The sequence below is a fragment of the Heloderma suspectum genome, chromosome 6 (assembly GCF_057233095.1).
Source record: "Heloderma suspectum isolate Gila_16-S chromosome 6, 16-S_ref, whole genome shotgun sequence".
Lineage (NCBI taxonomy): Eukaryota > Metazoa > Chordata > Lepidosauria > Squamata > Helodermatidae > Heloderma > Heloderma suspectum.
This window is the reverse complement of record NC_139463.1, coordinates 48,285,278-48,311,333: the sequence shown is the minus strand read 5'-3', so window position 1 is coordinate 48,311,333 and position 26,056 is coordinate 48,285,278. Positions and strand designations below refer to the sequence as shown.

At 49.7% G+C, this 26,056-nt stretch overlaps 1 protein-coding gene across 1 annotated transcript in view; it reads left to right on the top strand.

Moving 5' to 3' along the window:
• The window catches only part of ADD2 (adducin 2), an 87,723-nt gene that overhangs the window by 52,268 nt on the left and 9,399 nt on the right, over positions 1-26,056 (top strand). The window contains exons 2-12 of the mRNA XM_084807100.1: positions 2,545-2,756; positions 6,136-6,271; positions 8,550-8,701; positions 9,741-9,821; positions 10,931-11,080; positions 12,286-12,429; positions 12,678-12,776; positions 17,350-17,526; positions 18,089-18,346; positions 24,241-24,360; positions 25,752-25,841. Coding sequence (XP_084663226.1) covers positions 2,574-2,756; positions 6,136-6,271; positions 8,550-8,701; positions 9,741-9,821; positions 10,931-11,080; positions 12,286-12,429; positions 12,678-12,776; positions 17,350-17,526; positions 18,089-18,346; positions 24,241-24,360; positions 25,752-25,841 — 1,590 coding nt within the window. The 5' untranslated portion in view covers positions 2,545-2,573. The remainder of the gene's footprint in view (positions 1-2,544; positions 2,757-6,135; positions 6,272-8,549; positions 8,702-9,740; positions 9,822-10,930; positions 11,081-12,285; positions 12,430-12,677; positions 12,777-17,349; positions 17,527-18,088; positions 18,347-24,240; positions 24,361-25,751; positions 25,842-26,056) is intronic.

Here is a 26,056-nt window from a genome sequence, read left to right as displayed (position 1 = left end):
GATCTTGGAATTGTTGTCGATCACAAGCTGAAGATGAGCCAACAATGTGGCTGCAAAAAAGGCCAATGCTCTTTTGGGCTGCATTCATAGAAGCATAGCTTCCAAATCCCGGGAAGTACTAGTTCCCCTCTACTCAGCACTGGTTAGGCCTCATCTGGAGTGCTGTGTCCAGTTCTGGGCACCATACTTTAAGAAGGATGCAGACAAACTGGAGAGGGTTCAGAGGAGGGCAACAAAGATGATCAGGGGACTGGAAACAAAGCCCTATGAGGAGAGACGGAAAGAACTGGGCATGTTTAGCCTTGAGAAGAGAAGACTGAGGGGAGATAGGATAGCGCTCTTCAAGTCCTTGCAAGGTTGTCACAGAGAGGAAGGCAGGATCTCTTCTCGATCATCCCAGAATGCAGGACACGAATCATGGGCTCAAGTTACAGGAAGCCAGATTCCGGCTGAACATCAGGAAAAACTGCCTGACTGTTAGAGCAATACGACAATGGAACCAATGACCTAGGGAGGCAGTGGGCTCTCCCACACTGGAGGTGTTCAAGACGAGGCAGGACAGCCACCTGTCAAGGATGCTCTGACTTGGATTCCTGCATTGAGCAGGGGGTTGGACTCGATGGCCTTGTAGGCCCCTTCCAACCCTACTCTTCTATGAGAGCACGAGTGTCACGAATGCGCTTCCCAGCAGATTGGCCCCTGTGTTCGTTAGGGGGATGGGCGGTCCCATGCGGGTTTTCCACCACATGAAATCGTAGGCCGGTCCGGCTGCTTGCAAGCTATGCTAGAGGAGCATTGCACCCATGCAAGTAAATTCACATCAAAGCCAACAAAAAGTGTGCTTCCTTGCCAGCCCACACATATGTAAAGTACTTAAGCAAACTGCGGCCCAATTATTCTTTGAATGACCACCTTCTGCTAAACTTGGTCTCCTGGAGAAGGCTCTTCCTTACCACAGGCAACCAGAAGAGTAACAGCCTGGAGTCCTGCGTGGGGCCCTTGCTCGCTCGCTTTTCTGCTGAACGGCACCCTGGCTCCCCTGGCGGGAGGTGAGAGAGCCACATGCCACCCCCGCCGTAGAGCAAGCATGGGGAACGCCAGCCTGTGGGATGGATACAGCCAGCGAGCGCTTGCCCTCGGGCCCACCAGCTTCTTTCCCAGGCTGCCACCCGCTCTGTCCAGGCAGAAGTTCCCATGTCCGATGAGCAGCGCATCAGAGAGAAGTCCTGTCCTCCGCTCAGTGCTGAGAAAGGGAGACCCTGTCCGCATCGGGCAGGGAAGACGCACCCCTGCCTCCCAGCTGTTCTTCACGGGTCGGCTGAGGAGGGGGTCTGGGAAGAGAGTGTGTCAGACAGACAGACAGAGAATGTGGGGGTGGGGCGTATGCCAGCACTGGCCCCGCCCACTGTTGGCATGCAGCTCCTGACATCCTGGCCCTTGGGCCAAAAATGATTCCCCACCCTTGCCTTAAAGTGACATTGGCATCCTGGTTGTAATTACACATTTCTAGCACTAAGGAACAGGAAGAACTGAGAATATTTGCTGCAATGTGTAATTTACGCTGGGGCTGTCAGCCTGATGGCCTTACAAAACTGCAATTGCTCATGACTCAGACTCCACCTCACTCCCCTTTCTCTGATCCTGGATGTGTGTGAAATCCCCCAAGTGCTGCAGAGAGGCATCGTCTGACATTAATTGCCACATTCCTGGGAGGACGGGGAGAGTTTGGATAATTTGCCATATTGTTTGAAAATGATGTCTAATGGAAGCACAAGCACGTAAAGCACAAAGGAAAATACATTACGACTGATGAGAATTTAATTTCTGACTTCTGACCCTCTGGTGCAGCATTTGGGATAATCTGGTGTGTGTGTGTGTGTGTGTGTGTGTGAAGCGTGCTTACCTTCTGCATGAGAGGCTTCATGAGGGTTTAAGAGTGTACCCCTGCAGTGGTCCCTGCAGGTTACAGGACTTCCCCCTATGCCCACCACACCACAGACCACCCATCATAACAGGTATTTTTCTAGGAATATTATGCAATTAGCTAGATGGCCAGGGGGTTATCCCTGCAGGATAGCCCAAAGGAGGGCACTCCTGAGGTGTTGTGCATCTTGGTGTGTTTTGCATGCAGGTCCACACTGAGCTTGACGGGGGGTTGAGTTGTTCATTGTCAGGAGTTGTTGTTGTTGTTGTTCAGTCGTTCAGTCGTGTCCGACTCTTCGTGACCCCATGGACCATAGCACGCCAGGCCTTCCTGTCCTGCGCCCTCGCTATGTTACCCCACACAATGTTGCACTTTCCCCTATAGGAATAAATGGCAGCCATAAACTCACTCACTTTACTGGTGCTGTTGGTGCTCGAAAGGTGGCTAATGAATTATACTAACAAAGGACAATCAATTCATATTGTATGGCCAGAAGTTGAGGGTTTTGAGCTTCACATCTAATCCCCTCCTCCAAGACTGCTTCCATCCCATTGCCATGTTATTATACCCTTTGGGTACTAGGGAGATGTACTGAATTTTGCCTTCCCACTTCCTTGCAGGTCCCCCAAAGTAGGCTATCAGTTCAAAAATGAGCAGTGAAACCATCCCCGAGGAAGTCTCCTCCCTGCCTACGCAGAGTCAGCATTACTTTGACCGGTTCTCAGAAGATGACCCCGAGTACCTGCGCATCAGGAACATGGCCGCTGATCTGCGCCAGGACTTCAACCTCATGGAGCAGAAGAAAAGGGTCACCATGATTCTGCAAAGCCCGGTGAGCCTGTCCCACCTCTGCGGTGGCTGACCAGCAACAAGCTAGCAGGGAGGGGGCAGGATCAGACCCGACTACAGGGTGGTGATGTGGGGGGCAGCAAGGCAGCAGCACTTTATTGCAAGAACGGGAGAGTTCAGTCGCGGGGAAGGGTCGTGGCTCTGTGGCAGAGCTCCTGTGTGGCATGCAGAAAGTCCCAGGTTGAATCTTCAGCATCTCCAGGTAGGGCTGGGAAAGAGCCCTGCCTGAAATCCCCGGAGAGCTGCTTCCAGTCAGTATCAACAATACTGGGCTAGATGGACCAGCGTTCTGACTCAGCGGAAGGCAGCTTCCTATGTTCCTAATGAGCGCCTGGGCCAGTCAGCACACCTGACCAGGCTGCGTTGCCAGTTTGGCTGACCTCCATGCAGCTCCCTCCTTCAGGGCAGAGTTAGTGATGGTGCACAGGGACCCAGGCTCCCTCAGGTCCCGGTGGCTTCAGGTTCCGACAAGGGGTGGGCATGACAGGGGTGCGCAGCCCCACTGCATTATCTTCTGAGACAGGGCACTTGGGCACACTGGGATGGTGCTTCTGCAGGTGGCTGGGTTACCATGACAACACTGAACCAGACGCACCCAGAAGGGATCTTTTGAGCTGCTCCAGAACACTGCTGCTGGCCTCCTGGGCTGCATGGCCGGGCTGATCCCTGCCTTCCCTCCCTCTGTGGTGATGAGTGTACGGCACTGACATAAGTGGCTGTTGCAGTATTTGGAAGGGCACCCAACAGAAAAGGAGAAAGGTGGAAGACTCCTGCTCTCGCCCTTCCTTGTCTTCTCTTTGACAGCAGTGGCTCTCTTGGGCTCTTCCTGCAGGGAAGCCTTTCTCTCCTGTTGTGAGGCTCAGGGGAAGCCCACTGCATCTGAAGCACTTACTGGCTGGCCTGGCTCACATCGCACGAAGCAGAGATCTGCCAGGCGGGCCCTTGGACAGCACCCCGCAAGAGGAGGTGGCGGCTGGCATGCTCTCCTGCAAAGAGAGCTGTTGTCTCAGCAGAGGACTGCAGTCAAGGGGGGCTGCCAGAGCCTGGCCTTCCAGTGGCTCCACTGCTCCACCCCTGCTGGATGCTGACTGCCATTCGTAAAGGGCCAGCGTCTGCTTCTGCAGACTCCTGCTCCTGTGTGGCTGAGGGATAGGAGAAGCTGCAGGAGAGTCATGCTCAGTGTCAGGGGTGGGTTGGAGGACTTATGTCCTCGGGCCAGAAAGGAACAGAAGGGGCTCCCGAGGGCTCCCCCTGAAGTGGGGCGACCTTTGGCCCATCTGAATCTGACTCCTCAGGGTAATGCGAGGCCTTGGGAGCAGGGGACATGACACTTTCCACATGTCTTTGGTTCCCACTTGTCTGCCTCAGAAACCCTGCGCACTGTGGAGGACTGTGGGGAGCATTATGCTGTGTGCGCACAGTTCCAGTAGGATGTCAGGCAGCCTTATGAGGCCTCATCGTTTGCCCAAGTGGACTGGAAGTGCGCCCTCGAACAGGGGCAGGCAGAAGACAGATTGAGATCTACTGATAGATCTCCAAATGATTTGGAATAGACCAGCAAGAGCTTTTGACTCCCAGTTGTTTAAAATACCAGCAACAAAAGGCTTTCCCCCACATCCTAAATTGGGCTGCTGAAGCCAGTGAAGTTTTGGGGAAAGCCAGAAATGCTAGAATCCCTGATCTATAGTAACTCAGATATAGATTTGTATGTGTAGAAGCAAGTTATTCCAGTGTATGGCTCATAAAAACAAGGAAGGGTATTATGACCAACAGATGTCCTAGCATTGGTATTATGACCACCCCCTTCAAGACCAACAAATATCCTAGCATTGCTAAATTAAATAACATCTATAGAAGGATAGCCATAACCACAATTCAGCCTAGAGGTGATGGGTTTGACCTTCTTGATAAGTTGCAATTCAGTGATTTCATGCTGGAGTCTCCCTTTGTAGTTCTTTTGTTCAGGAGTGGCCACTTTCAGGTCTACAACAAAGAGCATTTCTACACAGTATCAGCCCGTGTAAGGAGCCGGGGGTTGGACTCGATGGTCTTGTAGGCCCTTTCCAACCCTACTACTATTCTAGGAGCCGACCTTAATCCCATAAAGCAGGGGTCCCCAACCCCCGGTCCGCGGACGGGTCCCAGCCCGTGGCCTGTTAGGAACTGGGCTGCGTAGGGGTGTGCAAAACCCCCTTACCTTGGGTCTGTGGGGGTCCGGGGGGGGGGGGAGGCGATCTGTCCCTCCCCCCCAGAATTCTCTCCAGCCCCGTCTGGCTCCGCTCCGTGGCGAGTCCGCAAAGTTGCCAGCCGGCTCTGGCTGCTGGCAGACTTCCAGCCACTGGGACACAAATGGCATCCGCATAGCGGATGCCATTTGCGTCCCTGTTCTTCAAGTAATAGCCTACATAAATCCTTACATAGCCTATTACTGCAAAGAAAAGGGACGCAAATGGCGTCCGCTACATGGACGCCATTTGTGCCCCAGCAGTTGGAAGTCCACGCACAACCCCCCCCCCCCCCCAGTCTGTGGAAAAATTGTCTTCCACGAGACTGGTCCCTGGTGCAAAAAAGGTTGGGGACCGCTGCCGTAAAGCATCCAGAAGCTGAAGCTCTGGTAAGTTGCAGTATAAAAAGATTGGTGTGGAGAAGCTCAGAGTGTCCTGGGAGGTTGAAATGTTCTTCCACTGCTTTCTGAAAATTAAAATGAATATATTGGCCATTCTTGAACAAAGGAACTTACAAATTTGTTAGTCCTTAAGGGACCACAAGACCCTTTTTGGGTTTTGCTGCAACAGGCCAACATAGCTACCCCTCTGGAAAAGGGGTGCAGTAGCTAATTTCTCTGCCCCCCAATTACTATTTTGCACATGGCTCCAGCTCATGATCCTCAGATTTCTGGTAAAAAAACAAAATCAAAGTAGATCTTGAAAGCTTGAATCCTATCCACTCTTGATCTAGTATACACCTGCCACCTTCATGTGGCTCCACTTTGCTAGGAAGATAAGTAATGGCACACCAGTGGTCTTTCAGAGAAGCTGGTCCACCATGAGTGATCTCACATCCCTTACCTACCTACCTACCTACCTACAGGCACGCACATGCACACACACATTTGGAAACCACTGATTTATAGTGCTGGATTTCCCACCTGCCTTTTCCCTCCTCCTGCTCTCAAGCAGCTGAAGCCCCATGCACTGGTTCCGCCCACAGTAGAGCCAGCACTAAATCTGTTTTGTGAGAAGCGCTCCGAGTTCTCAGCAGGAGGGTGACTGTGACGATGGCCAGAAGAGAGGAGGCCCACCTGAGCGGAGGAGCTCAGCCGCAGGAGCCTGGATTATTCATGTTTTCTGTGGTGTTTTTAGTCTTTCAGAGAGGAGCTGGAGAGCCTCATCCAAGAGCAAATGAAGAAAGGAAACAACTCCAACATCTGGGCGCTTCGCCAGATTGCAGACTTCATGGCCAGCACCCCTCCCTCCGTCTTCCCCACATCGCCCTTGAGTACGTTGGCACCCAGTGCAAGATCTGTATACTGAAATATGCTGAAATGTCAGGGCTTTGAAGCATGTTCTTTTTCTCCTCTTCCTTCGTTCCACTTTCTCCCTCTCTCCTCTCACCTACAAATCTGTGCGGGTCTCATGGAAACATCAACCTTCTGCCCACCACACAGTGACCACCCCCAGCCCTGCCTGGCCCCACTCCACCTTTCCTTCCGCCTAGCCTCCCCACCCCAACTTCCTTGTGGGGTGGGGCTCCCTTTTAAACACTGTCTTGACTTCTGTGGATGCATGCATTGCTCTTCGTAAAGTTTACTATGACTGCCTGGGTTTTATGGTGTGACCCCTGTCACGAGCCTCCAGACCCAAAGGGACCCCACTCTGGGCCCCTGGCTGTTCACCCCATGATTCTGGGCTAGCTGCTTCGGCCTCCTTTGATGTGTTTGGGGGCGATGGAGGGAGGATCTCCCTCTTGCCGACGGCTTTTGCAACAAGCCATACCCAAGTTGTTGTTATTACAGTTATTTCCATCCCGCCTTTCAGGATACAAATCCTTCCAAGTTGGCTTCCTGATACACCAATAAAATCACAGTAAGCAATGTTGGAATATCACCATTCTTAAGGATCCTTTCCACAGGGCTGTTGAAAGCAGAAGGCCCTGTGGGGGGTGTGGGGGGAGAGTCCAGCTGGAGCAGGCCCTGGTGCCTTCTTCGCCTGCTGCTGCCTCTCTCTGTCTCCTGGAATCCTTCCCACAGATGGCCCAGGGTGGAGCGGGGAAAGGCCGGCTGGAGCGGGCAAGGTGAGAGGCCGTGATGGCCGCTGTGAGTGATGTGCATGCTGAGGCTAGTCAAGCCAGGCCTTTGGGTTGGGCCTTCCTATTTCAGGCAAGACATCTCACCCAGGTTACGTGGCACCATGATGCTCTGGGGCAGCATGGGTGGGCCACAGCCAAGTCCGCCATGGCAGGGCCTTGGCTAAACACGCTCTTCCCGTCCTCCTCCACAGGGAGCACAAACGCAGGTCACCGTATTCCCTTGTGAGTGCTAATTTGGTCACAAGGAGGAAGGATGGATGTGGAGCGGTACGTGACGCATTCTCTTCCCAGCTCCGTGACTGCCTGAGTCTGATACGGCTGTGCAACACTGGGCAGAAGACTCATCTTCCTGGATCAGGCCGAGGAAGAGCCCAGGACTGTCATAAGAACCAGGGGCCTTTGAGTTTCCCAGTGTAGCCCATGCCCCCCTGCCATGTCTCACGCAAATGGCTGAACCATCATCAAGCCTAGGGAGCAGACGCCCGTTGTGGGCTGATCCTGGCTGCCTCGGCGCTGGCCTCTCTCGCCATTCCCTTTACATTGGCAGGAGCATGGACAGCAGTGGAGTGTGGGAGCAGAGCATGGAGCTTGCCGTTGACTCACCTGTGCAGCCACTGGTTGGGGGGGGACTGGTGATGGGGGCTGTGAAAGGGGAGGGGGGCCCTGGGTGTCATGAAAGTGTAGGTCATGCCACTGCTGCCTGCCAGGGCGGTGACCCTTGCAGTCTGCTGGAGGGTCTCGGGCCCAGTTCAGGCAAGCTCAGCAGCGTGTGCTCAGCTGCCACCAGGCAGATGAGGTGGTGACCATGAAGACATCACGCAAGAAGAAAATGCCATTTTGGAGGCCAAACTAGGAAAGTGACACAGCTGAGTGTGTCTCAACACTTAAAAAAAAAAAAAATCCAAAGCAGCCTTTGTGAGCTGTGAGTTTAAATGGAAGAAGTGTGTGTGTGTGTGTGTGTGTGTGTGTGTGTGTAAATATATAGGTACCCATATCTTTTCCTTGGCAGCTGATAAAGCAGCTGGGGCCGGCGATTTTGAGTAGAAAAACAGCCAGAAGAGAAAGCATTAAGCAGCCCCTTTTTCTCCCGTCACCATTCTTCCACTTAAACTTGCAGCCTCCAGAAGTTGCTTTGCTGTTTCTAAAAACAGCAAAACACTGGGGGAAAGAAATCACAAACTGCATGTCTCCTCTAGTTCAGGCCTGACAGTACCTTAACTACGCTGAGCAAGAGCCCTGTATTCACCTGACGTCCTCCTCAAGCTCCCAGAGTTTTGCAACAGAGTGCAGCAGTTAAAGCTGTGGATTTGCACCCTACTGCAGGCCTGGAGCAGGGAATGGAGAAAGTCAGGAGACAATGTGCTCTTCTAGAGCAATGGCAGAAGGAGCAAATGAGCCGCCTGGCCCAGCTCCAAGGCAGCCTTGCCTTTCTGTTTGGTTTGGTTCCTTGTTGAACTCTCTCTTGCAGACCTCTCCACGGTGATGCCCATCAACGACCTCCATGCTACCGACTCTGCGTCCCTGGCCAAAGGGGAGAGGCTCATGCGGTGCAAGATCGGCAGTGTCTACCGGCTGCTGGAGCTTTATGGCTGGGCGCAGCTTAGCAGCACCTACGTCACAGTGAGGGACGCCTTCCCTACCGCCCCTGCCCTGCTCAGTGCTAGCTTAGTGCCAGTCAGAGTAACACCAGATGCCTTTAACTTGGCCTGTTTGTTTGTTTCTTTGAAACACCTATTCTATCCCATTTGGCTCCAGGCAGGCAACTGTCATTTGAACAGGGCAAATCTGGCGGTGTCTGAAAATGAAGACAAGGACTCAGTGGTAAACCACTGAAAAAATGGAAGTGTTAGGGCCTCTGCAGGTGACGACTGGGCATACAGTAGTCATGGGGAAAGCAGGTGGATGTCCTGGGTGGGCCGCAGGCCAGCCCATGGCTGTACCGTTGTGGGCATCTTGTTAGTGATTCTTGGAAGGTGACATGACAGCCGTCGGCACTTGAGGCCACCAGGAGAGCCCCGCTGGATCTGACCAAAGGCCCATCACTCCAGCGCTTTCTTTCTGATGGAGCAGCCAGATGCCTTTGGCTTTGAGAAACCCGCCAGCATGAAGAGAGTAGCCTGCACCCAGCCTTGCTCCCAGGGCATCACCTGTTTCATGGCCCCTCTAAACAAAAACACAGCAGAGATTATGGGCTGGACCCACTGAAATGAATGGGGCTTAAATTAGTCATGGCTAACTTATCCCATTGATTTCAGTGGGTCTGCTCCAAGCTTGAGTAAGTCTGGCTCCAACCCTCAGTGCACTGCACTGCACCGATGGAGGTGAGGGGTGAGTGCCCCAGGGTGGGAGAGGGCGGGGGGGCCGGGCTCCTTCCTCAGGCAGCATCAAGAAGGGCTGCCTCTGGCAGGGTCTTCCATGCTGAAAAGGGTTGTGTCGGGCAAGCAGCCTGAGGCACCTTTTAGGACCCCCTCTTCTCTCTGTGGCATTCTTCTCTCCTCGGTTTTGGTAGCATCCAAATATCTCCCATCATGCCTAGTTCTGGCCTTAATGCCCTGAGGGAAGACAGTGGCCCCAGCAGCACAAGGAACTGAAGACATGACATCAATCTTTCTTTCTTTCTTTCTTTCTTTCTTTCTTTCTTTCTTTCTTTCTTTCTCAGCTGAGAGTCAGCAAAGAACAGGATCACTTCCTGGTTTGCCCTTTGGGCCTTTCCTGCCATGAAGTTACAGCTTCTAGTTTAGTGAGTATACAAGACTCTTCCATCCATCTTCTGATGATTTCCTGTCTCTCCATTTCCACAGTTTCAAACTTGAGGCTTTGGAATCTATGGTGTTTTACATGTCAGGTGATGATGAGGTTTCCACTTTGGGGAAGGAAACTGCACCTCACAAGGAACTTGTGCCATGTCCTCCCACCTCTTCCCTTCAGTAACATGTAGGACAATGACTTTGTCTTGATAGAATTGCACAGAACATTCTCATGTTCCCACTCCACATAACTGGCTGCCACGGGTAGACAAATGTTCAGTGCGCTAACATCCTAATGCACGGTAATTTGTTCCTCCGATTATGTAGTGGGGATGGGGTGCGTGGGACACCTGTGTTGGTGGCAGTCTCATGTTTCTTATAACGTGGAGTTCTGTCCTGAGCAAATCTCACTGTGTTTCCCTTAGTCTCAGATGGTTTGTGCCGCAAAGAAAAGGCATTTGTACTGCGAAAGCATCCTGCCCAGTGTAGGTTTTGTATTTGTGTTACAAATGCTATTGAAGCCTTTTAAGCCTTGAGTGTGGGAAATGCCCACTGTGACCAAGCGAGCGGAGCCCCTCACTTAACAAGCCTTGTCCCAGTTTAGGAGGCACACCCAGATCAGTGACTCACACAGAGATGCAACGAGCAGTGCATCTGAGGGCAGGTTTTGCTGCTGCATGTCTGTACCTGAGTGGAAGCAGGCAAGCCCAGAGGAGTGACTCATACAAGATGCAAGAGGCAGCCTCCACTGGGGACAGGTAACTCTTCTGTGTCTCTCTACTGGATCTGAGTAGGACATTCAATCACAGCAGAGACGATTGGAAGCAAGCACGCCTAGAGCAGTGACTCATACAGAGAAGCAGGAGGCAAACTCCTCTGTGGGCAGGACTTCTAGGAGCCTTTAATAATGTCATGAATGTACTTCTAGCAGCATGTGGATGGATGGCCTGCTCCTCAGTTTGGGAATCACTGCCTCGCAGTGAAGGAAGCTGCCCACAAGCACCCCCTTTGCTGTGCGACTCTGCCTCTGTCGTCCAAGGGGGAGAAGCCCACTACTCGTCCATCTGTACTTCCGCATTGCCTGTTTTCTTTTGCACTGCAGATCAAAGTGAATGTCCTGGGGGAAGTGGTGGAGCAAGGCAGCACCAGCTTTCCGGTGGATACTCGAGGATTCAGCCTGCACTCCGCCATCTATGCGGCTAGACCTGACGTGAGATGCATCATCCATCTGCACACACCAGCCACAGCCGCAGTAAGCAATGCCATCCATCTTGCTGACAGAGCAATGAGAAACAGCAGACAGAGCCTCCCTCCCAGACAGCTGGATCGGCCCTGAGGCAGATTTAGAGCAGAGCCTCCAGCTCAGGGGAGGCCAGCTGGCCTCTCATTCCTTGGCAGTCCCTGCAGAGGCCCTGAAAGGCTTGGAGTGCACCGGCCAAGGGAGAGGCGTGTGGGGTGGCCAGGGGGACCCCTTGTTCACAGCATGCAGGGTGCTCAACGCTGAACTTCACAGGGCGCCCTCCGGAAGGCCCCTCAGACACGTTCAAGCAGAGGTGCCGTGGGAGGTGATCCCGATGCCCCCGGCTCTGCGTTCTAGGGGGGCTCCATGGCAATGGGACACCAAGGAGGCAATGAGGAGCAGGAGCCGCAGGAGCAGCAGAACAGCGGTTTTAAGCCCAAACCACAGAGCAGTGAATGAGGGGGGAAAGAGGAGCAGAAATCCGGGGGAGGGGGTGTCAGGTGCAAGGGGTGGGCAGGAGTGATGGGGAGGAGCAGTGGGTGGCTAAGCTCAGGCCCATGGATGATGCCACCCTGAAGAAGGCTCCCTGATGCTTGTTGATAGGCCACGCAAGGTTAGGCCATTAGGCCTCAGTTAGGCCATTAGGCCTCAGAGGCAGCCCATTTCGTTTCACAAGCCCATAATGTGTTTTTCTCTCATCTTGTACTCATGGAAGGTGGATTCAGTCAGCCCCTAATAGTCCATTTCTGCATTAATAATCTTTTCATGTGGGGGATTTCTTCCCTGTGGCTTCTGCTTCCCATACAGGATTAAAACACCATCTTGCGGCAAGTTCCCACCTGCTGAAACCTTCCAAAAGACCAGGTTATCTTGAGATAAATGTAGTAAAATGAATCCATTCTGAGAGCGGGGCTAAAATATGTAGTCACTCACACATAGCCCACTCAGAAGAACTAATCCTGTTGTTGATGTTGGTGTACCCCCAAATCACTCCAAATATACATTGGCCCAACCTGATAACTTTAGAATCTTGTCCATTTGTAGGATGAAGAGTTCTGTGTAGCTTGAAAGAATGGATGCTCTTACGGCTCCATTCTCAGCAGTTTGACACACAGGCCTCCTTTGGGGTGAATCCTCTCACTTGGCATCAAAGGCACAATAGACGGATCACGATGCTGACCTTTGCTTCTCCATCTTCTCTCTCTCTCTCTTACCAGGTGTCTGCAATGAAACATGGCCTTTTGCCAATTTCCCATGATGCACTGCTGGCAGGGGACATGGTGTACTTTGATTTCAATGGTGAGATGGAGGAAGAAGCAGACAGAATTGAGTTGCAGAAGTGCCTAGGACCCACCTGCAAGGTTAGGCTTGAAAGATGCTATTCAAGCTGTGATGGCATCTTGGACTGCACTCTGTAGCCCTTTGGGCAACAAAGTATCTGAGGCTGACATTGGGATTTAGACCTCTGAAATGGGGCAAAGTTTTGGAAATCCTTAGACTAGATGCAGCATGAGAGTGATCCAGAATTGAGAAGCATTTTAGTACACTGCTGTTTGATAAGTGTTTGGCCGTTTTTATTGCCTCATCTCCTTGCTGCTCCTCTTGGCAGATTCTAGTGCTGCGGAATCATGGCCTGGTGGCTCTTGGGGACACAGTGGAAGAAGCATTCTATAAGATCTTCCATTTGCAAGCTGCCTGTGAAGTACAGGTGAGCAACAGAACAAAAAAACACACTGACCTTCAGCCTTACTTTTCATCACAATGCACGATGTCATTAGACACAATCGTACGTAATAAAATGTCCCTACATGTGGGAAGGCACGTTACCATTGACATGGGGATGCCATTAAAAATTGTCCTCTCCTACCACCCCCACCCCCAGTAACATGTAGGAATATTTACTCATGTTGTGACGTTGTGGGTGTGCAACTCCCCACATCATCTCCACATCACTTGGGTGGGTGGGTGTGCAAAATGTGATAGCATCACAATCCATGTTTTCCTCTACATTATGGGAAGTGAGGGGGAGTCCTTGACCAGGAATACTTTTTTTGGCAGCATCCCCATGTGGATTGCAACGCACAGCTTCATCCAAAGACAGGCCAAAGACTGGTCTTTATCTGAATGCCTTCTTGAGTTCAGCATGACTAGGTCATTTCAATTACTTTTCTTTAACCAAGTGACATTAATAAGCAGTGCTTTGAAAAGGCAGTGGTAAAGCATGTCACTCCAATGTCTTAAATAAGAAATATCTATCGTGTCAGCTACAGTGTGGTTTAATTAACAATAGCTTCTTGGTAGCTTCAGCTATAATTATTATCAGGCATACGGAAAGGATGTTTTTATTCTTCAGAATGTGAGGTGTGGGGCATCATGTATCTAAGGTGTTGCAAAAGAAGAGCTGCCCTTGTGTACTTGCAAAAAGTGCGAGTTCTGGAGTCCCCCTTTAAAATCGCACTGTTGCTCTGAACTGTCAGATTTGTAATATGGGGATAATACCAGCTTTTGAATACACAAAAAGTGCTATTTTAGCATCGCTCTCTAGTGTTAAGAGTTTGTAACTCACAGAGTTTTCAGAAGCATCTTGCCAAATATTTTGGTATTTCTTACTTGAAGTTGGCTGTAAAGCAGGAGCATCTTGTTTTGATTATTGGAAACATTCCCCTGGAAACAGACTGTGGAGCGCAGGCAGGCTGTGTGAAGGGTGAGATGACAGGTGCAGGGATGGGCAAACAAGCAATCCTTGTGATCGCCGAGCGCCTCCGAACTCCATCTTGGAGCTCAGATCACTTTGCTTCCCGTGCTCGATTGGGCTCTGTTTTCATTTTGTTTGAATGGGGAAAACTGTGCATTTCAAATGGGGAAAATGGACATTTTAAAAAAGTGGACACCCAAATGTGCACTCATCCGCCCACCCACCCCCCATAGACTAAGACGTGAAAATGTGTGTTTTTTTAATGCACATTTTTAAAAGTGTGTATTTTTCGAATGCGTGTTTGGGAAACTGCAAGCTTTTCCCAAAAAAAGCGCTCGCATTCATGTTCACATTCAGAGGTACAAACAAGGCAAATTCGAGTCCAAACAAAACCAGAGTGAAATTGTCATGCATTCCTAGACTGGTGCTGAATGTGGGCTCCACTGTGCCCTCTGCTGGGGCCACATTGGTCATCCCCCACACTCTGTTGATGAAGCTTGGACACACATGTCACAAGAGAAAGCCAGCTGTTGTGTTCTCTGATAGCCTTTTCTTCGCCTATAAAGTCTGTTTACTGTCATGTTTCTTTACATTAACCGGTAATCTTCAGGGTTCCAAAGAACTGAACGTGATTACTAGCGCATACTTGGCAATGCAACTTAGAATCCCTGCTCCACAGAAACACATGTAGTAGCTGAACATGGGGCAAAACAGCAGTTTACCGTTCCTCAGCCATAGTGATTGTAAGCCCCACCACTGGAGTGATCAGTCTGCATCACAGGGTGACCTTGAACTTCACTAGGGCTGGCACCTTGATGTACCCTGCTCAGGAATTGTATAGACCAAACTCGCATTGCTAAGATCACAGCTGCACCCTGTGGTAGGGCAGGCAGCACAGGGCACATTTTGTGGTCTCTCCTGGTTCTGGAGAAATCCCTTTTTGGGACAAAGGGGTTAAGCCCCAAGAGCAGCCGCTGGCAGCTTAAACATTGAGTCTGGCACCTGGGCTTCTGGGAGGGCTGTGCACCATTGTGGCCCGAATCCAGAAGCGGATCAGGGTGATTTGGGACAAAGCAGTCTGGTTCCTAAGTGGGTTGAGAGTGGCCCTAAGCGGGTTGGATCACTCCAAAGTGCTTTGCCCCCAGCTCCTCCCTACCTGGACCCGTGGGGAGCACCCACAGCCCTTGCTGTCTTGGAGGGAGTACGTTACACCTGTAATGTTGCATGGATGGCTCCTTTACGGCCACAATGTACACACCCTTTTCTTACCGGAAGAGGAAGAGATGCCCAAATGGCGACTTCTTCCAAGATGGGAAGGGGCTTCGGCTGTCCAGATCTCGCCTCAGATCCAGAAGCCAAAGTGGCTGACCCAGGTCCCAGTCAGCCTGGGGTGGGCTGGGGCCAATTCGGAAGCTCTGAATCTGCCTCTGGAGCAGGTTGTGGGTCTCTGCACAGCCCTAGTTGCTGGAGAGGGCAGGAGGCAGGGAGGGATCAGAATGGAGGCTCAGAGCGATGCAGAGGCCTTTTCCCGCACTGCAGCGTAGGGGCAACCCCCACGGGTGAGAGCAGGCACTCGGTCCGGTCCGGTCCGGTCCGGGCTGCGGCTTCCAGGCAGCACTGCACTTGGGTGCTTCTCAGCGGGAGCGGCCAGTGAGAGCCAGCTCCCTCATCTCGCTGGGGCACTTCGGTCCCTTGGAAGCATGTCTTGTTTTCAGGTTAATTAAGTATGGACAAGATTGTATTTGTTCTTTTAAAAAATGGAACCTTTTTTAGAAGAACAGAACAATAGAAACAAAGCAAAACAAAACAAGAAGCAGCACAACTTGGGATCATAGAAAGTAGATCCAGCTTCTAACTTCAGCTTAAAAATGTTTCACCTGTTTTTGAAGCTAAACCTGAGAAAAGCCCCATCCGTCCTCAGTTATTGTCTCATGTGGAGCTTAGGAAAAATGCCCCCCACCAACCCCAGCAGGATTTCCCTCCATCCCTCCCTCTCCCTCTCTCTAGTTCTGCCCACGCTTGGCAATAACCAATAAGCTCTGTGGGGCGTTGGGAGGTCTGGTTGCCCAGGTTCTGCAGAGGGGCCACGGTGGTCGGCCGTCTGATCCCCAGGGCTACTCAGCCCACTTCTTCAGCTGGAAAAAACTAGGCCAGCCAGGGGCCGAGGCCCAGCATGGGAGCCACTTGCATGCGGGGGGGGGGGGCAACGCAGGGCGTGCGGGAGCGCCTCGCTGCCTCAGCGATGGTCCACGGATGTAGCTGTCTGGGCAGTCTCTTGCAGGAGCTGAACCAGTGGGCTCCCAACCCGTTTCCTCAGCCTTCTCCCCCTGCAAATTTTGATGCTGAATCATTCTCCAGATAGTCTCTCAGTGCTCGGATATTTGCTCGGATATTCATCAAATCTTATTCATATCTGACTTCCTATATTTTATTTCAATATTTGATATTGGACAGATATCAGTATTTGATAAGTGATATGTAACAGCATTTCCTATTAGACAGTTTGGCAGCTGTAGAGCAATAGTATTTGATGTTGGACATCCAATGGAGTTAGTATCTAACAGGATTTGATGGATGCCATGCAATGGCATTAGTATTTGACCGCTGACAGCTTATGAGATGTTATGGTTGATGCCTGCCAAAGCACTCAAGAAATGCCAAGTCTAAAGGACTCCAGTTTCAAAAGCTGAGATAAATGTATACATTTACAAAGCAAATTATAAGTGTGAATTTGAACATTTGAGCAGTGAAATCAGCAATTTTGCGGTCTAGTTGTTGCTTTCTCTGTTCCTCTGGCTCTTCCCTCCAACTCTCCATTGCAATAGCTGCTGCGATTTGGTGGATTCTGTCTGGCCTTGGATCCCATTTGTCATATTTTATGCCTCTGACAAGCCTGGGGACTGACACTCGTGCTTACTTAGGTGCCAGTATTTAGGCTGGAGCCGCCCCTCTGCTGCTCCAAGAGAATCTGGAATCCTCCACAAAGAATTTGATTTCTTGTGCTGATCCTTGATTAAACTGGATCAGTTTAATCATGATTAAACTGATCCAGTTTAATCATGCAAATCCATAACATTAAATAAGTCTGAATATTTTGCTGAAACGTGTTCAATTTACATGAATATGCTACTATATATAGTGGAAAAATCTGCTTTTTCCTGTACTCTGAGATGGAAATGCCATTAAAAAGGACTTAGCTGAAGTGGGTGGGGAACACTTCTTTTCAGAACAAATATTATTTTAGAAAAATGGCCAGCCGGAGCCAGAATCTGCTATAAGAGCAGTGACACCAAGACTGGAACAGCCAAGCGTTTTTAAGAGAGCAGTGCAAATATATCTGCTCATCTCTTTTGTCCAGCTATCATCCCTGATCCAACAGGATTTGCAGGTGGGTTTAGACACTACAAAAAGCAGCAAAACATATGAACAGAGGTGATAGGGGGAGCAATTATTAATGCAGGCAATCCCTGTGCTTTCAACATGCTGGCCTCCAACCTCCCAAGGAAGGCAGAGAGGAGGCAGCCTAGAATGCTGTCTGTTTTCCCGCCTGCTTCTCAAGACCTCTCTTGTAACCTGCACCCTCTAGATCTCAGCCTTGTCTAGCGCCGGCGGAGCAGAGAACCTCATCGTGCTGGAGCGAGAGAAGCACCGGCCCCACGATGTCGGTTCAGTGCGATGGGCTGGCAGCACCTTTGGACCCATGCAGAAGAGCCGCCTGGGAGAGCATGAGTTTGAGGCTCTGATGAGGATGCTGGACAACCTGGTACGTGCACAAGAAGCCACCATTGCTGGTTTCCTGGACATGTGTGTTTGTGTTCTTTTCACATGGATCGTTCTGCATCTCCAGCGCCTTTTGGGGGATGTTTAAATTTGAACAGGTTAGTTCCTGGATAATTTCTGCCAGAGTTTAACCATGGATAGTTACAATGTGATCTCTCCCATTAAAAAGAAAGAGTTGGGCATTTCCAAGCTGCTGAATCTCTGACACCAGCACGATCCATTGAGAGATCACATTAATCAGTATTGAATGCATAAACCAGATCTGTTAACAGTACACTCTCAGCAGATCTTAGGGATAGGGTATGGGATGTTTTCTTGAGATGGGTACAGTACAAATATATATTTTAAATGTACTTCAACAGACATGAGGACTAGAAGCTTGAGAAGGGGTTAATGAAAGGTAGGATTTTCAGGACTTAAAATCCTAGTCCAGATCATGGATTTTGCATAGGAAAGCTCCTGTGCAGAACTGTAGAAACCAAGCGGACATAGAGTTTGTTGAAGCTGTGCCTGTGCATTCAAGGAGAACTCTTTGTCCTTAACAGGGCTACCGGACTGGCTATGCATACCGTTACCCATTTGTCCAGGAGAAAACCAAGCATAAGAGCGAAGTGGAGATCCCTGCCACTGTCACGGCCTTTGTCTTCGAAGAGGACGTGGCCCCCATCTCAGCACTCCGGCAACATGCCCAGAAACAACAGAAAGAAAAGACCCGTTGGCTAAACACACCAAACACCTACCTACGTGTGAATGTTGCTGAGGAAAGCCAAGGCAGCACAGGCAGCCAGAGAACCAAAACCACAGTAGGTGGAGTGCCAGCCACTGCCTAGCATGTGTACATCCTTGTAAAATGCTTGGGACAGACAGCCAGTATTTTCCATGGCAAGAGGAGCAGTGCCTGGGAAGTAGTTGCAAGAACCCTTTTTGTAACTAGCCCCCGCTCCAATTGGCTATTACGTACATCTGGGGGAGCTAGCCAGGGCTATAAATTTAGGGCTAGCTTGTGAGGGAACGTAGCTCTACAAGCACAAAGAGAAGCCCCAGCTGGCCAAGTATCAAGGAAATCAGGAAGGAGCCAGGTGAGTGAGGCACCCATGCAAGTTTAGCAACAGGGCAAAGAAACGAGGGCATAAACTCCCCTTCTCTCCCCCAAAACACAGCCTTCCTTTTTTTCCAATATATTTTTATTTATTTTATCTTTATATATGAAATAATCAATACCAAAAATACCAACAACCTGATCAGTACTACAGTTTCCCAGCAATACAATATTCTGATGAGGACACCACAATAACAAAAAGAAAAGGAAAAAGGAAAAGGAAAAGAGGGGAGGAAAGAAAGTAAAGAAAGTAAAGAGTGCATAAACTCCCCTTCAGTCCCCCTCTTCCTCCCCTTTAAAGAATTAAGTTTAAACTCTAATACCCCCCGGCCTCCGATGCCATTCTATTTTAAAAACTATATCTATAACCTTAACAATCTTACAGTTTAATAAACAACCTTACATTTCAATATCATATCATCAATCTTATATCAAAGAAACAGGTCTACAATTCATTCCCAGTAGCCTATATTATTATTGTTATTATTTTTAATAATAATAATTATAAAGAAATATACTGTTATATAATAATAAAACTTAAAATAAACCTTCAACAATCAGTAATATATTTTATACTAGATATATAAATGCATGTGCACAATATACCCTCAAACAATAAATTTAAATACAGCATACCATATCTATTTTGAAATAAACATTATAAGGAAAAGCAAGAAAAAAAGAAAGGTGAAAGAGAATAAACGAATATATGTATAATCATTTATCTTCTGACCTAGCCCGGATCATGTAGACTAAACACAAACAGTTAACAAAGCTTGTTTATCAAGATTCCAGTTCATGGGGTTGTAACAGAAATCTCACGCATTTTTACGTTCAGCCATGCCTCCGCCATTTCATGATTTAGAAACTTCTTCATCTGACCTTCAGACACAATACAAAGTGTAGCAGGATATTTTAAGTAATATTGTAAGTTCATTTGTTTTGCTATATTTTTCGCTTTGATAAATTGCCTTCTTTTATTTGCCACCTCTTTGATATAATCTGGAAATAATATAACTTTATCTTGTTTCCAGGAAAGGCTTCCACCCTCTCTTGCCAAATGCAGGATATAATTCTTTGTGGAGACTTTTGCAAATTGGACTATGATTGTATAGTCAGTCCCTTTAGCATTTGGCACACGAAATGCCTGCTCAATATCAAATAAATAATCAGATGGCATAGGCAGTATCTCATGCAAAAGTTTATCCACAAAAATAGGCAATTTTACATCATTAGACAGATTTTTAATCCAAATAATATGTACATTGGATCTTCGCGTGAAGGCCTCCAGTTGAGAAATTCTGTCATAGACATTTTTAAAACAAACTTGTGCCATAGTTTCATTTCCTGCCACTTGGTCTTCTAGCTCATTAATTTTCATCTACACTTTTTGCCATGACGCATTAATTAAATCCACAGCTCCTTGCAAGGCGGTGATGGAATTTTGGATTAAATCCAACCTTTTGGCTTGCTAAAGTCTTTATCAGAGTAAATAATTCCCCTATATCTTCTGTTTTCGAAACTTTTGACACAGGAGGTACGGGGGGAGTTGGCGATGATGTCAGCCCCTTTCTTCTCGGTGTAGTCATGTTTCTCTCAAACAGATCTTGCAGGTCCTCAGATGTTCTCAAATATTGTTAATATTTCTTAAATCATCCCTCAGGAGTTGTTGATATTTCTGAAAGCATATATTATTATGGAACACATCAGCCCTGTTTTCTCCTATGAAATAGGAGTTTCAGAACAGCTTTTTGCGTTGGTAAAGTTCTGGGGAGATAATCCTGGAATCCAGCCCCCCACTATCTCATGGGGGGTACTTTTCTCCAAGATGTTGTCCAGATGCTGCCTTGCCCCCCCCTAATTCCAGGGGGGAATGAAAAGGTTTTTCAACCTTTTAAAAAGCTGTTTGAGAAAGCTCCCATGGAGAGCTCGTGGGATGCTGCCAGAGTGACATTGGTTCCAACCCAAAACACAGCCTTCCAAATACACAGTAATGAAGGTCGAACTCCAGCAGAGGTGTGAAAGCTGTGTAGTGTTTGCACACAGGTACTGCTATCTCCATGTGGGGCAGAAGTTGTGGACGTTTGTTCAGTGCAATGGAATCCCGGCAATTAGGGAACAGGTATGTTCCCTTGAGGCCAGGCTCGTGGACCTGGAAGCCAAGAGCGGTAAGTGGGAGCTCCTGGGATGTGACAGAAATCTTCCATTCCCTGGCCAACAGCTCCTCTGTTGTCATTGAGAATGGTGGCCCGAGAATGGAGGGTGTCATTCGGAGGAGGAGAGGAACCATCTTTTAGAGGGATCCATGGCTTGGTTGATGGACTGACCCCCTCTTGTGCCGAGGCCTTTGGGGCCACGGGTTCTGTGGCTTTCAGAGGCTGGGAGCTCCTGGAGTATGAGCCTCTCAACGGCCACTAGTCGTGGTGCTGCTCTGTTACCGCCAGTGTGCCTTTTGCACCAGGCTCTGGTTGCTGGATTCCAGCAGAGCAGGCCCTGCAAGCCTGAGACATGGCCAGACTGGCGGAGGAGCTGTCCACCAGAACCCAGAGCTGCCACATGGCGCTGTGCCATCAGGGTGAGGCTTTGGCATGGATGCTTCATTACATTGGCTCCTGCAGTCCTTGGGGTGGGGGATGGCAGAAGGACCAGAGCAGGGGTGGGGGCCCCAACGTCACTGCCTCTGGGGCAGGGTGTCATCTGGGGTGGCAGCCTCAGGCTGTCCATCAAGGGTGTTAATTCCCCCATGGTCCCAGTCTGAGCCAGGCCCCACAGTCAGCTCCTCCTCCTCTTCAGAGGAGATCTTGTCAGGTTTGGGCTCCAGTCACAGGTGGCTCCTGACAAGGGGTTCTGTGGCTGATATACAGGAGTGCCTTGGCAGTCAACAGAAGAGTTCCCTGAAGGCAAATGTTTGAAAAGCTGTTTTAATCCAATGAAGCCAATTGACTTGTCCCAAGTTCTGGACTATTCAGAAATGCAGAGAACACATGATTCTGTTTGAGTGACAATCATCAAGAAATAGGTGATAGGCTTATTACCTCCCTGTGGGTTTCCTATGATGTTAAATTATACAAGTTGACAATCCATGGTAACTAATCCCATGACTAGTGAGGACCACACATTGAGAGGTCATGTGAGTAACCATTTTCATGACTACATCTGAAAAGCTGTTGTTGCTGATTGTGAAGGAACGAAACCGGCCATGTTGTGCTTTGCTCTTGGTTATAAAACGGTTGCTTCCTGGTCGCTTTTGTTCTTAGTTGTAAAATGGTTGCTTTCGTACCGGAAGGTTCAATGTGTCAGCCCAGGAAACTGAAACTTAGGGAGTGGGGAGGAACCTAGTTATTATGGTGGGAATTCGAAACTTAGCAAAAAAATCTACTGCCCTTCTTATGGATTAGGAAGTTGGGAGAGTTAGAATAATGCAGGAGTAATAGGGCTGTTGGAGAGTTCAGAAGAGAAAAGCGTTAGAAATTGGAAGAAGCCTGGATGGAGAGGGCTGCAGGTGACTCAGACTCCAGGATCAAAAGAAACTAGCTGAAAGCAAGAAGGGTGGAAGCTGTACTGCCAATGGACTAGGATGAGGCTGAGCTGAGAGAAATTTCATGGATAAGGCTATCAATGGCAACTAGTCATTATGGCTTTATATTACCTCCAGTATGTATCAGAGGCAGTATGCATATGTATACCAGTTGCTGGGAAACAAGACTTGGCGGGTGCTACTGCACTCATGTCCTGCTTGTGGGTTTTCCATTGGGGCATCTGGTTGGCCACTTGCTGAACAAGATAAGCCTTGGTCCCATCCTGCATGGCTGGATCCTGCATGGTTCTTCTTATGTTCTTAAATTGCTTTATTGCGAGGTCTTGGCCAAAGCAGTCTCCAGACTGGTTTAGATGGATGCATTTTTCCACACTGTGTTCATATACTAATTGCTCATATGCCAAAACTGTTTAAAAATCTAATTTTCCCCTAGAAATATTATCATAATCACTGTTTCATTGCTGCTTTTAAAAACCTTTAACATATCTACATTTGTTGTTGGTTTGACCCTGGTCTGATTCCTTGATCTTTACTCACGCCTAATTGCCTTACCACACTGTCAGTAAATAAGATACAGAGGGTAAAAGGCTGTTCTAGTGTAGGCAGCCAGGAAATTTAAAGCTTTCACTTGTGGGGGGGATCTTTACAACAATGTAATGAGAAGTGCGTTGGAGTATTACCTGGATTTTCATGGAATCAGTTTTGGTCCCTCAGGAACACACGAAGGAAGATAAGCCGAGTGTACCCTACCTTTAAAATCTGGTGTTCAGCACTTGAAAGGAACATATATCCGGGTGGGGTGGGGTGGGGGGACTAGAACTGAACGCCATCACACTGGCAGGGGCTGCTCAACCCATGAGAGGGGCTTGTTTCCTGCCCCTGTCCAGGCTCCCCGCTGCTACTACATTATGAATGGAGAGCAACTCATTTCCCCCCTGTGTGCAGATTTCCCCAAAGAAGCCAAAATCCCCAGTTCTCCAGTGCAGCCTCTGAAGGCTCCTGAGATCTCCCACCCCACCCCACCCCAATTTCGCCACATCCCAGCAATCTGCTGCGGAGTTATTGCTCCCACCCCATTTCCCCCATGTGGACACTTTGCCTATTGCTTCCAACACCCCCCCTTCCAACACCCCCTTTCTCCCTTTCTCCTTCTCCCTGCTTGCAATGACAAGCTCTGATAAAGAAGGGACTTTACATAACAACAGAGAAACTTTACATCAGAGAAACTAATGAACATCAGGAGAAGTGAAAGAATGTTTTAGGGGAGTTGCTAAAGTTAGCCTTTAACCCTTTCGCTGCAGGGGACGGAGATTTATGTCTTACTTCTGCGTAAACGTGCACAGAAGGGGGGATATGTGAAAGATGAAAAGCAGGCTAGCGAAGGTGAAGGAATGACCCCGCTACTGCGATAATGTGAGGGGTCGCTGCTGCTGCTGCGCTCCTGGGGAATTTCTCAATGGGAAAACTGCTTCCCTTGGGGAAACAAGAGGGAATGGGTGTCCCACCGCTTGACCACGTCACAGCCAGGTCCCAGAGGCATGCCCAGGATTTAATGCGCGGGGGGGGGGGGGCATGGCACACTGTGGTAAAACCGCCACGGAGCCGCTTTCAGTAAAAAAAATGTCGGAGTAAAAGGAGTTTCAGAAAATGTGGCTTTTCAAGAGCAAAGTGGCTGGTTGGCAGCAGATGGGTGACGCCGCCATCTGTGGCGAAGGAACTCTGTCTGCTCGAACTTCGCACGAAATCGCTCATGAAGACAGCCCCTTGGTGGCAGCAGTGAGGGCCACAGAAGGGCTCAAATGAGCTGGTTTGCTTGCCTCCGCTTCTCCATGTGGTGCAGGCCACACTGGGAACTGAGCTGAACTGGCAAGCTTTGTTTGGTCTTTTGTGTATGGACTCTTCCTCAGGGCTTATGCAAATGCCAACTCAACAGCTTTGAATTTAGAAGCCCCAAACCCCTCTCAGCTTTATAGCTGGTCCGCATATCCTTCTGCTCACTCTTAAGGGAAGCCCCTTTGCCCTTTTTATAATTTCCTCTGTTTTGCCTTCATGCTGCCCAGTGGATGAAAGCTGATGAGGTGGAGAAATCCAGTAGTGGAATGCCAATCCGAATTGAAAACCCAAACCAATTTGTGCCTCTCTATACGGACCCACAAGAAGTTCTGGAAATGAGGAACAAGGTACAGCCCCATCTCTTCCCCCCGTCGGCTCTCTCGGTTGCTCTTTGGATCCTTCCCATCTCGATGGCTGTGCTGGACCTTGAAGCTTATATTGGTTCTACACCAGCTCAGCTGCCATGGTGATCCTGGGAGCTGTGGCTTTGTGAAAGGGTGCTGACTCTCCCCTCACAGGACTGCAATCTGGAGAGCCGGTGTGGCGTGGTGTGGTGACGCAGGGAGACCCATGTTCAGACCCCACTCAGCCATGAAACTCACTGCATTAGTTGAGCCAGTCATCTCTCTCAGCCTGTCCTACCTCGCAGGAGTGTTGCATGCTGCCTTGAGCTCCTTGGAGGAAAGGTGGGATAGAAATGTAACTAATAACGATACATACAGCCAATTCCCTGGAGAGAGGGAGTCTTTATTAAGCCAGTTTTAAGTCCATAGGGTAGATGAGTGGCTTTCAGTTCTCCCACTCTCTGCAGAGCACTTTGCCACCCAAGCAACCCTGTGGGTGCCCCAAGAGTCGCGCTCTGCAAGAGGACACACCTCTCAGGGTAGACATGCCTGCCTCATCACGACGCCTGCCAGTATTGCACCTCACGCGATGGCATGGGCTGCTCACGCAGTCAGGTTGGCCCTTGCTCCCCATCTAATGATGGGGTACTTCAGCCATGGTTGGACCACTTGCCGTGCCACTGAAGAAAGAAAGAGCAAATGCACTCAGTTTCTTGCTTTCTATTTGCTTTTCTCTCTCCCCGCCCTGCCCTCCTCTTGTTCTCCGAGTGAATTATGTGTAGGTGGAGAAATGCCCAGTTCCCTCTGCCTCACAGTTTGCAGGCTATGGGCAAGAAGAGCTCGACAAATGTTGCTTGCAACTTTTTAAATGTGTCTCTATCCTGATGTTTGGGGGGCTGCATTTTTCACACACTGTTTTTTGTCCAGCTGCATCAGTTTCTGCCAGATGCTTGGGCATCTTGGAGGCAGGCAGGCGGGCAGATGTCAAGCTGCGGGCAGACAGTCCCAGCTGAAGGCCAAAGTCTGGTGTGCAGATGGAAGCCTGGGCATCCTCCCCTGATAACAAGATGCCCAGAGGGAGGAAGTCAGCAGGTGTGAGAGCCTTTCTACTTGCACCAGATTGGCCCTCATGAACCACCTGACTTTCCAGGCTAGGAGAAGTTTGGGCCATTGTGTTACGTGAACCTTCCTGTGGAAATTGCCTACAGCTCCGGCCAGGTAGCACAGTGGCACAGAGCCTGATCCTCAGGGCTCCCAGCCGAAGCCCCCCAAGCCCCACAGCACCTGATAGTTCCCCCAGATGGTGCCACGAAGTCTTGAATAAGGCTCGCTCTCCTCCAAAGGAGCTGCCCCTCCCCACAGACACGTCTCCCTTCTTTTTTCCCTGTTTGCAGATTCGAGAGCAAAACCGCCAGGATGTAAAATCAGCAGGACCCCAATCCCAGCTGCTTGCCAGCGTGATAGCGGAGAAAAGCAGAAGCCCGGTACGTTTCATTGCAGGACTCGCCAGCTGTAGGCTGGGGGAGGCCTGGGTCCAAAGCCATGGAACTCCCTGGGCGGCCTTGAGTCGTGCGCCATGTCCCAGCTTAATCTGCGTCATGGGGCTCTTGGGAGGATGGAAACAGGGATAGCTCATGTCTACTGAACAGAGGAAGACTGGGACACAAATGTGGTGGATAAATGGGCCCAAAGCCCCTTC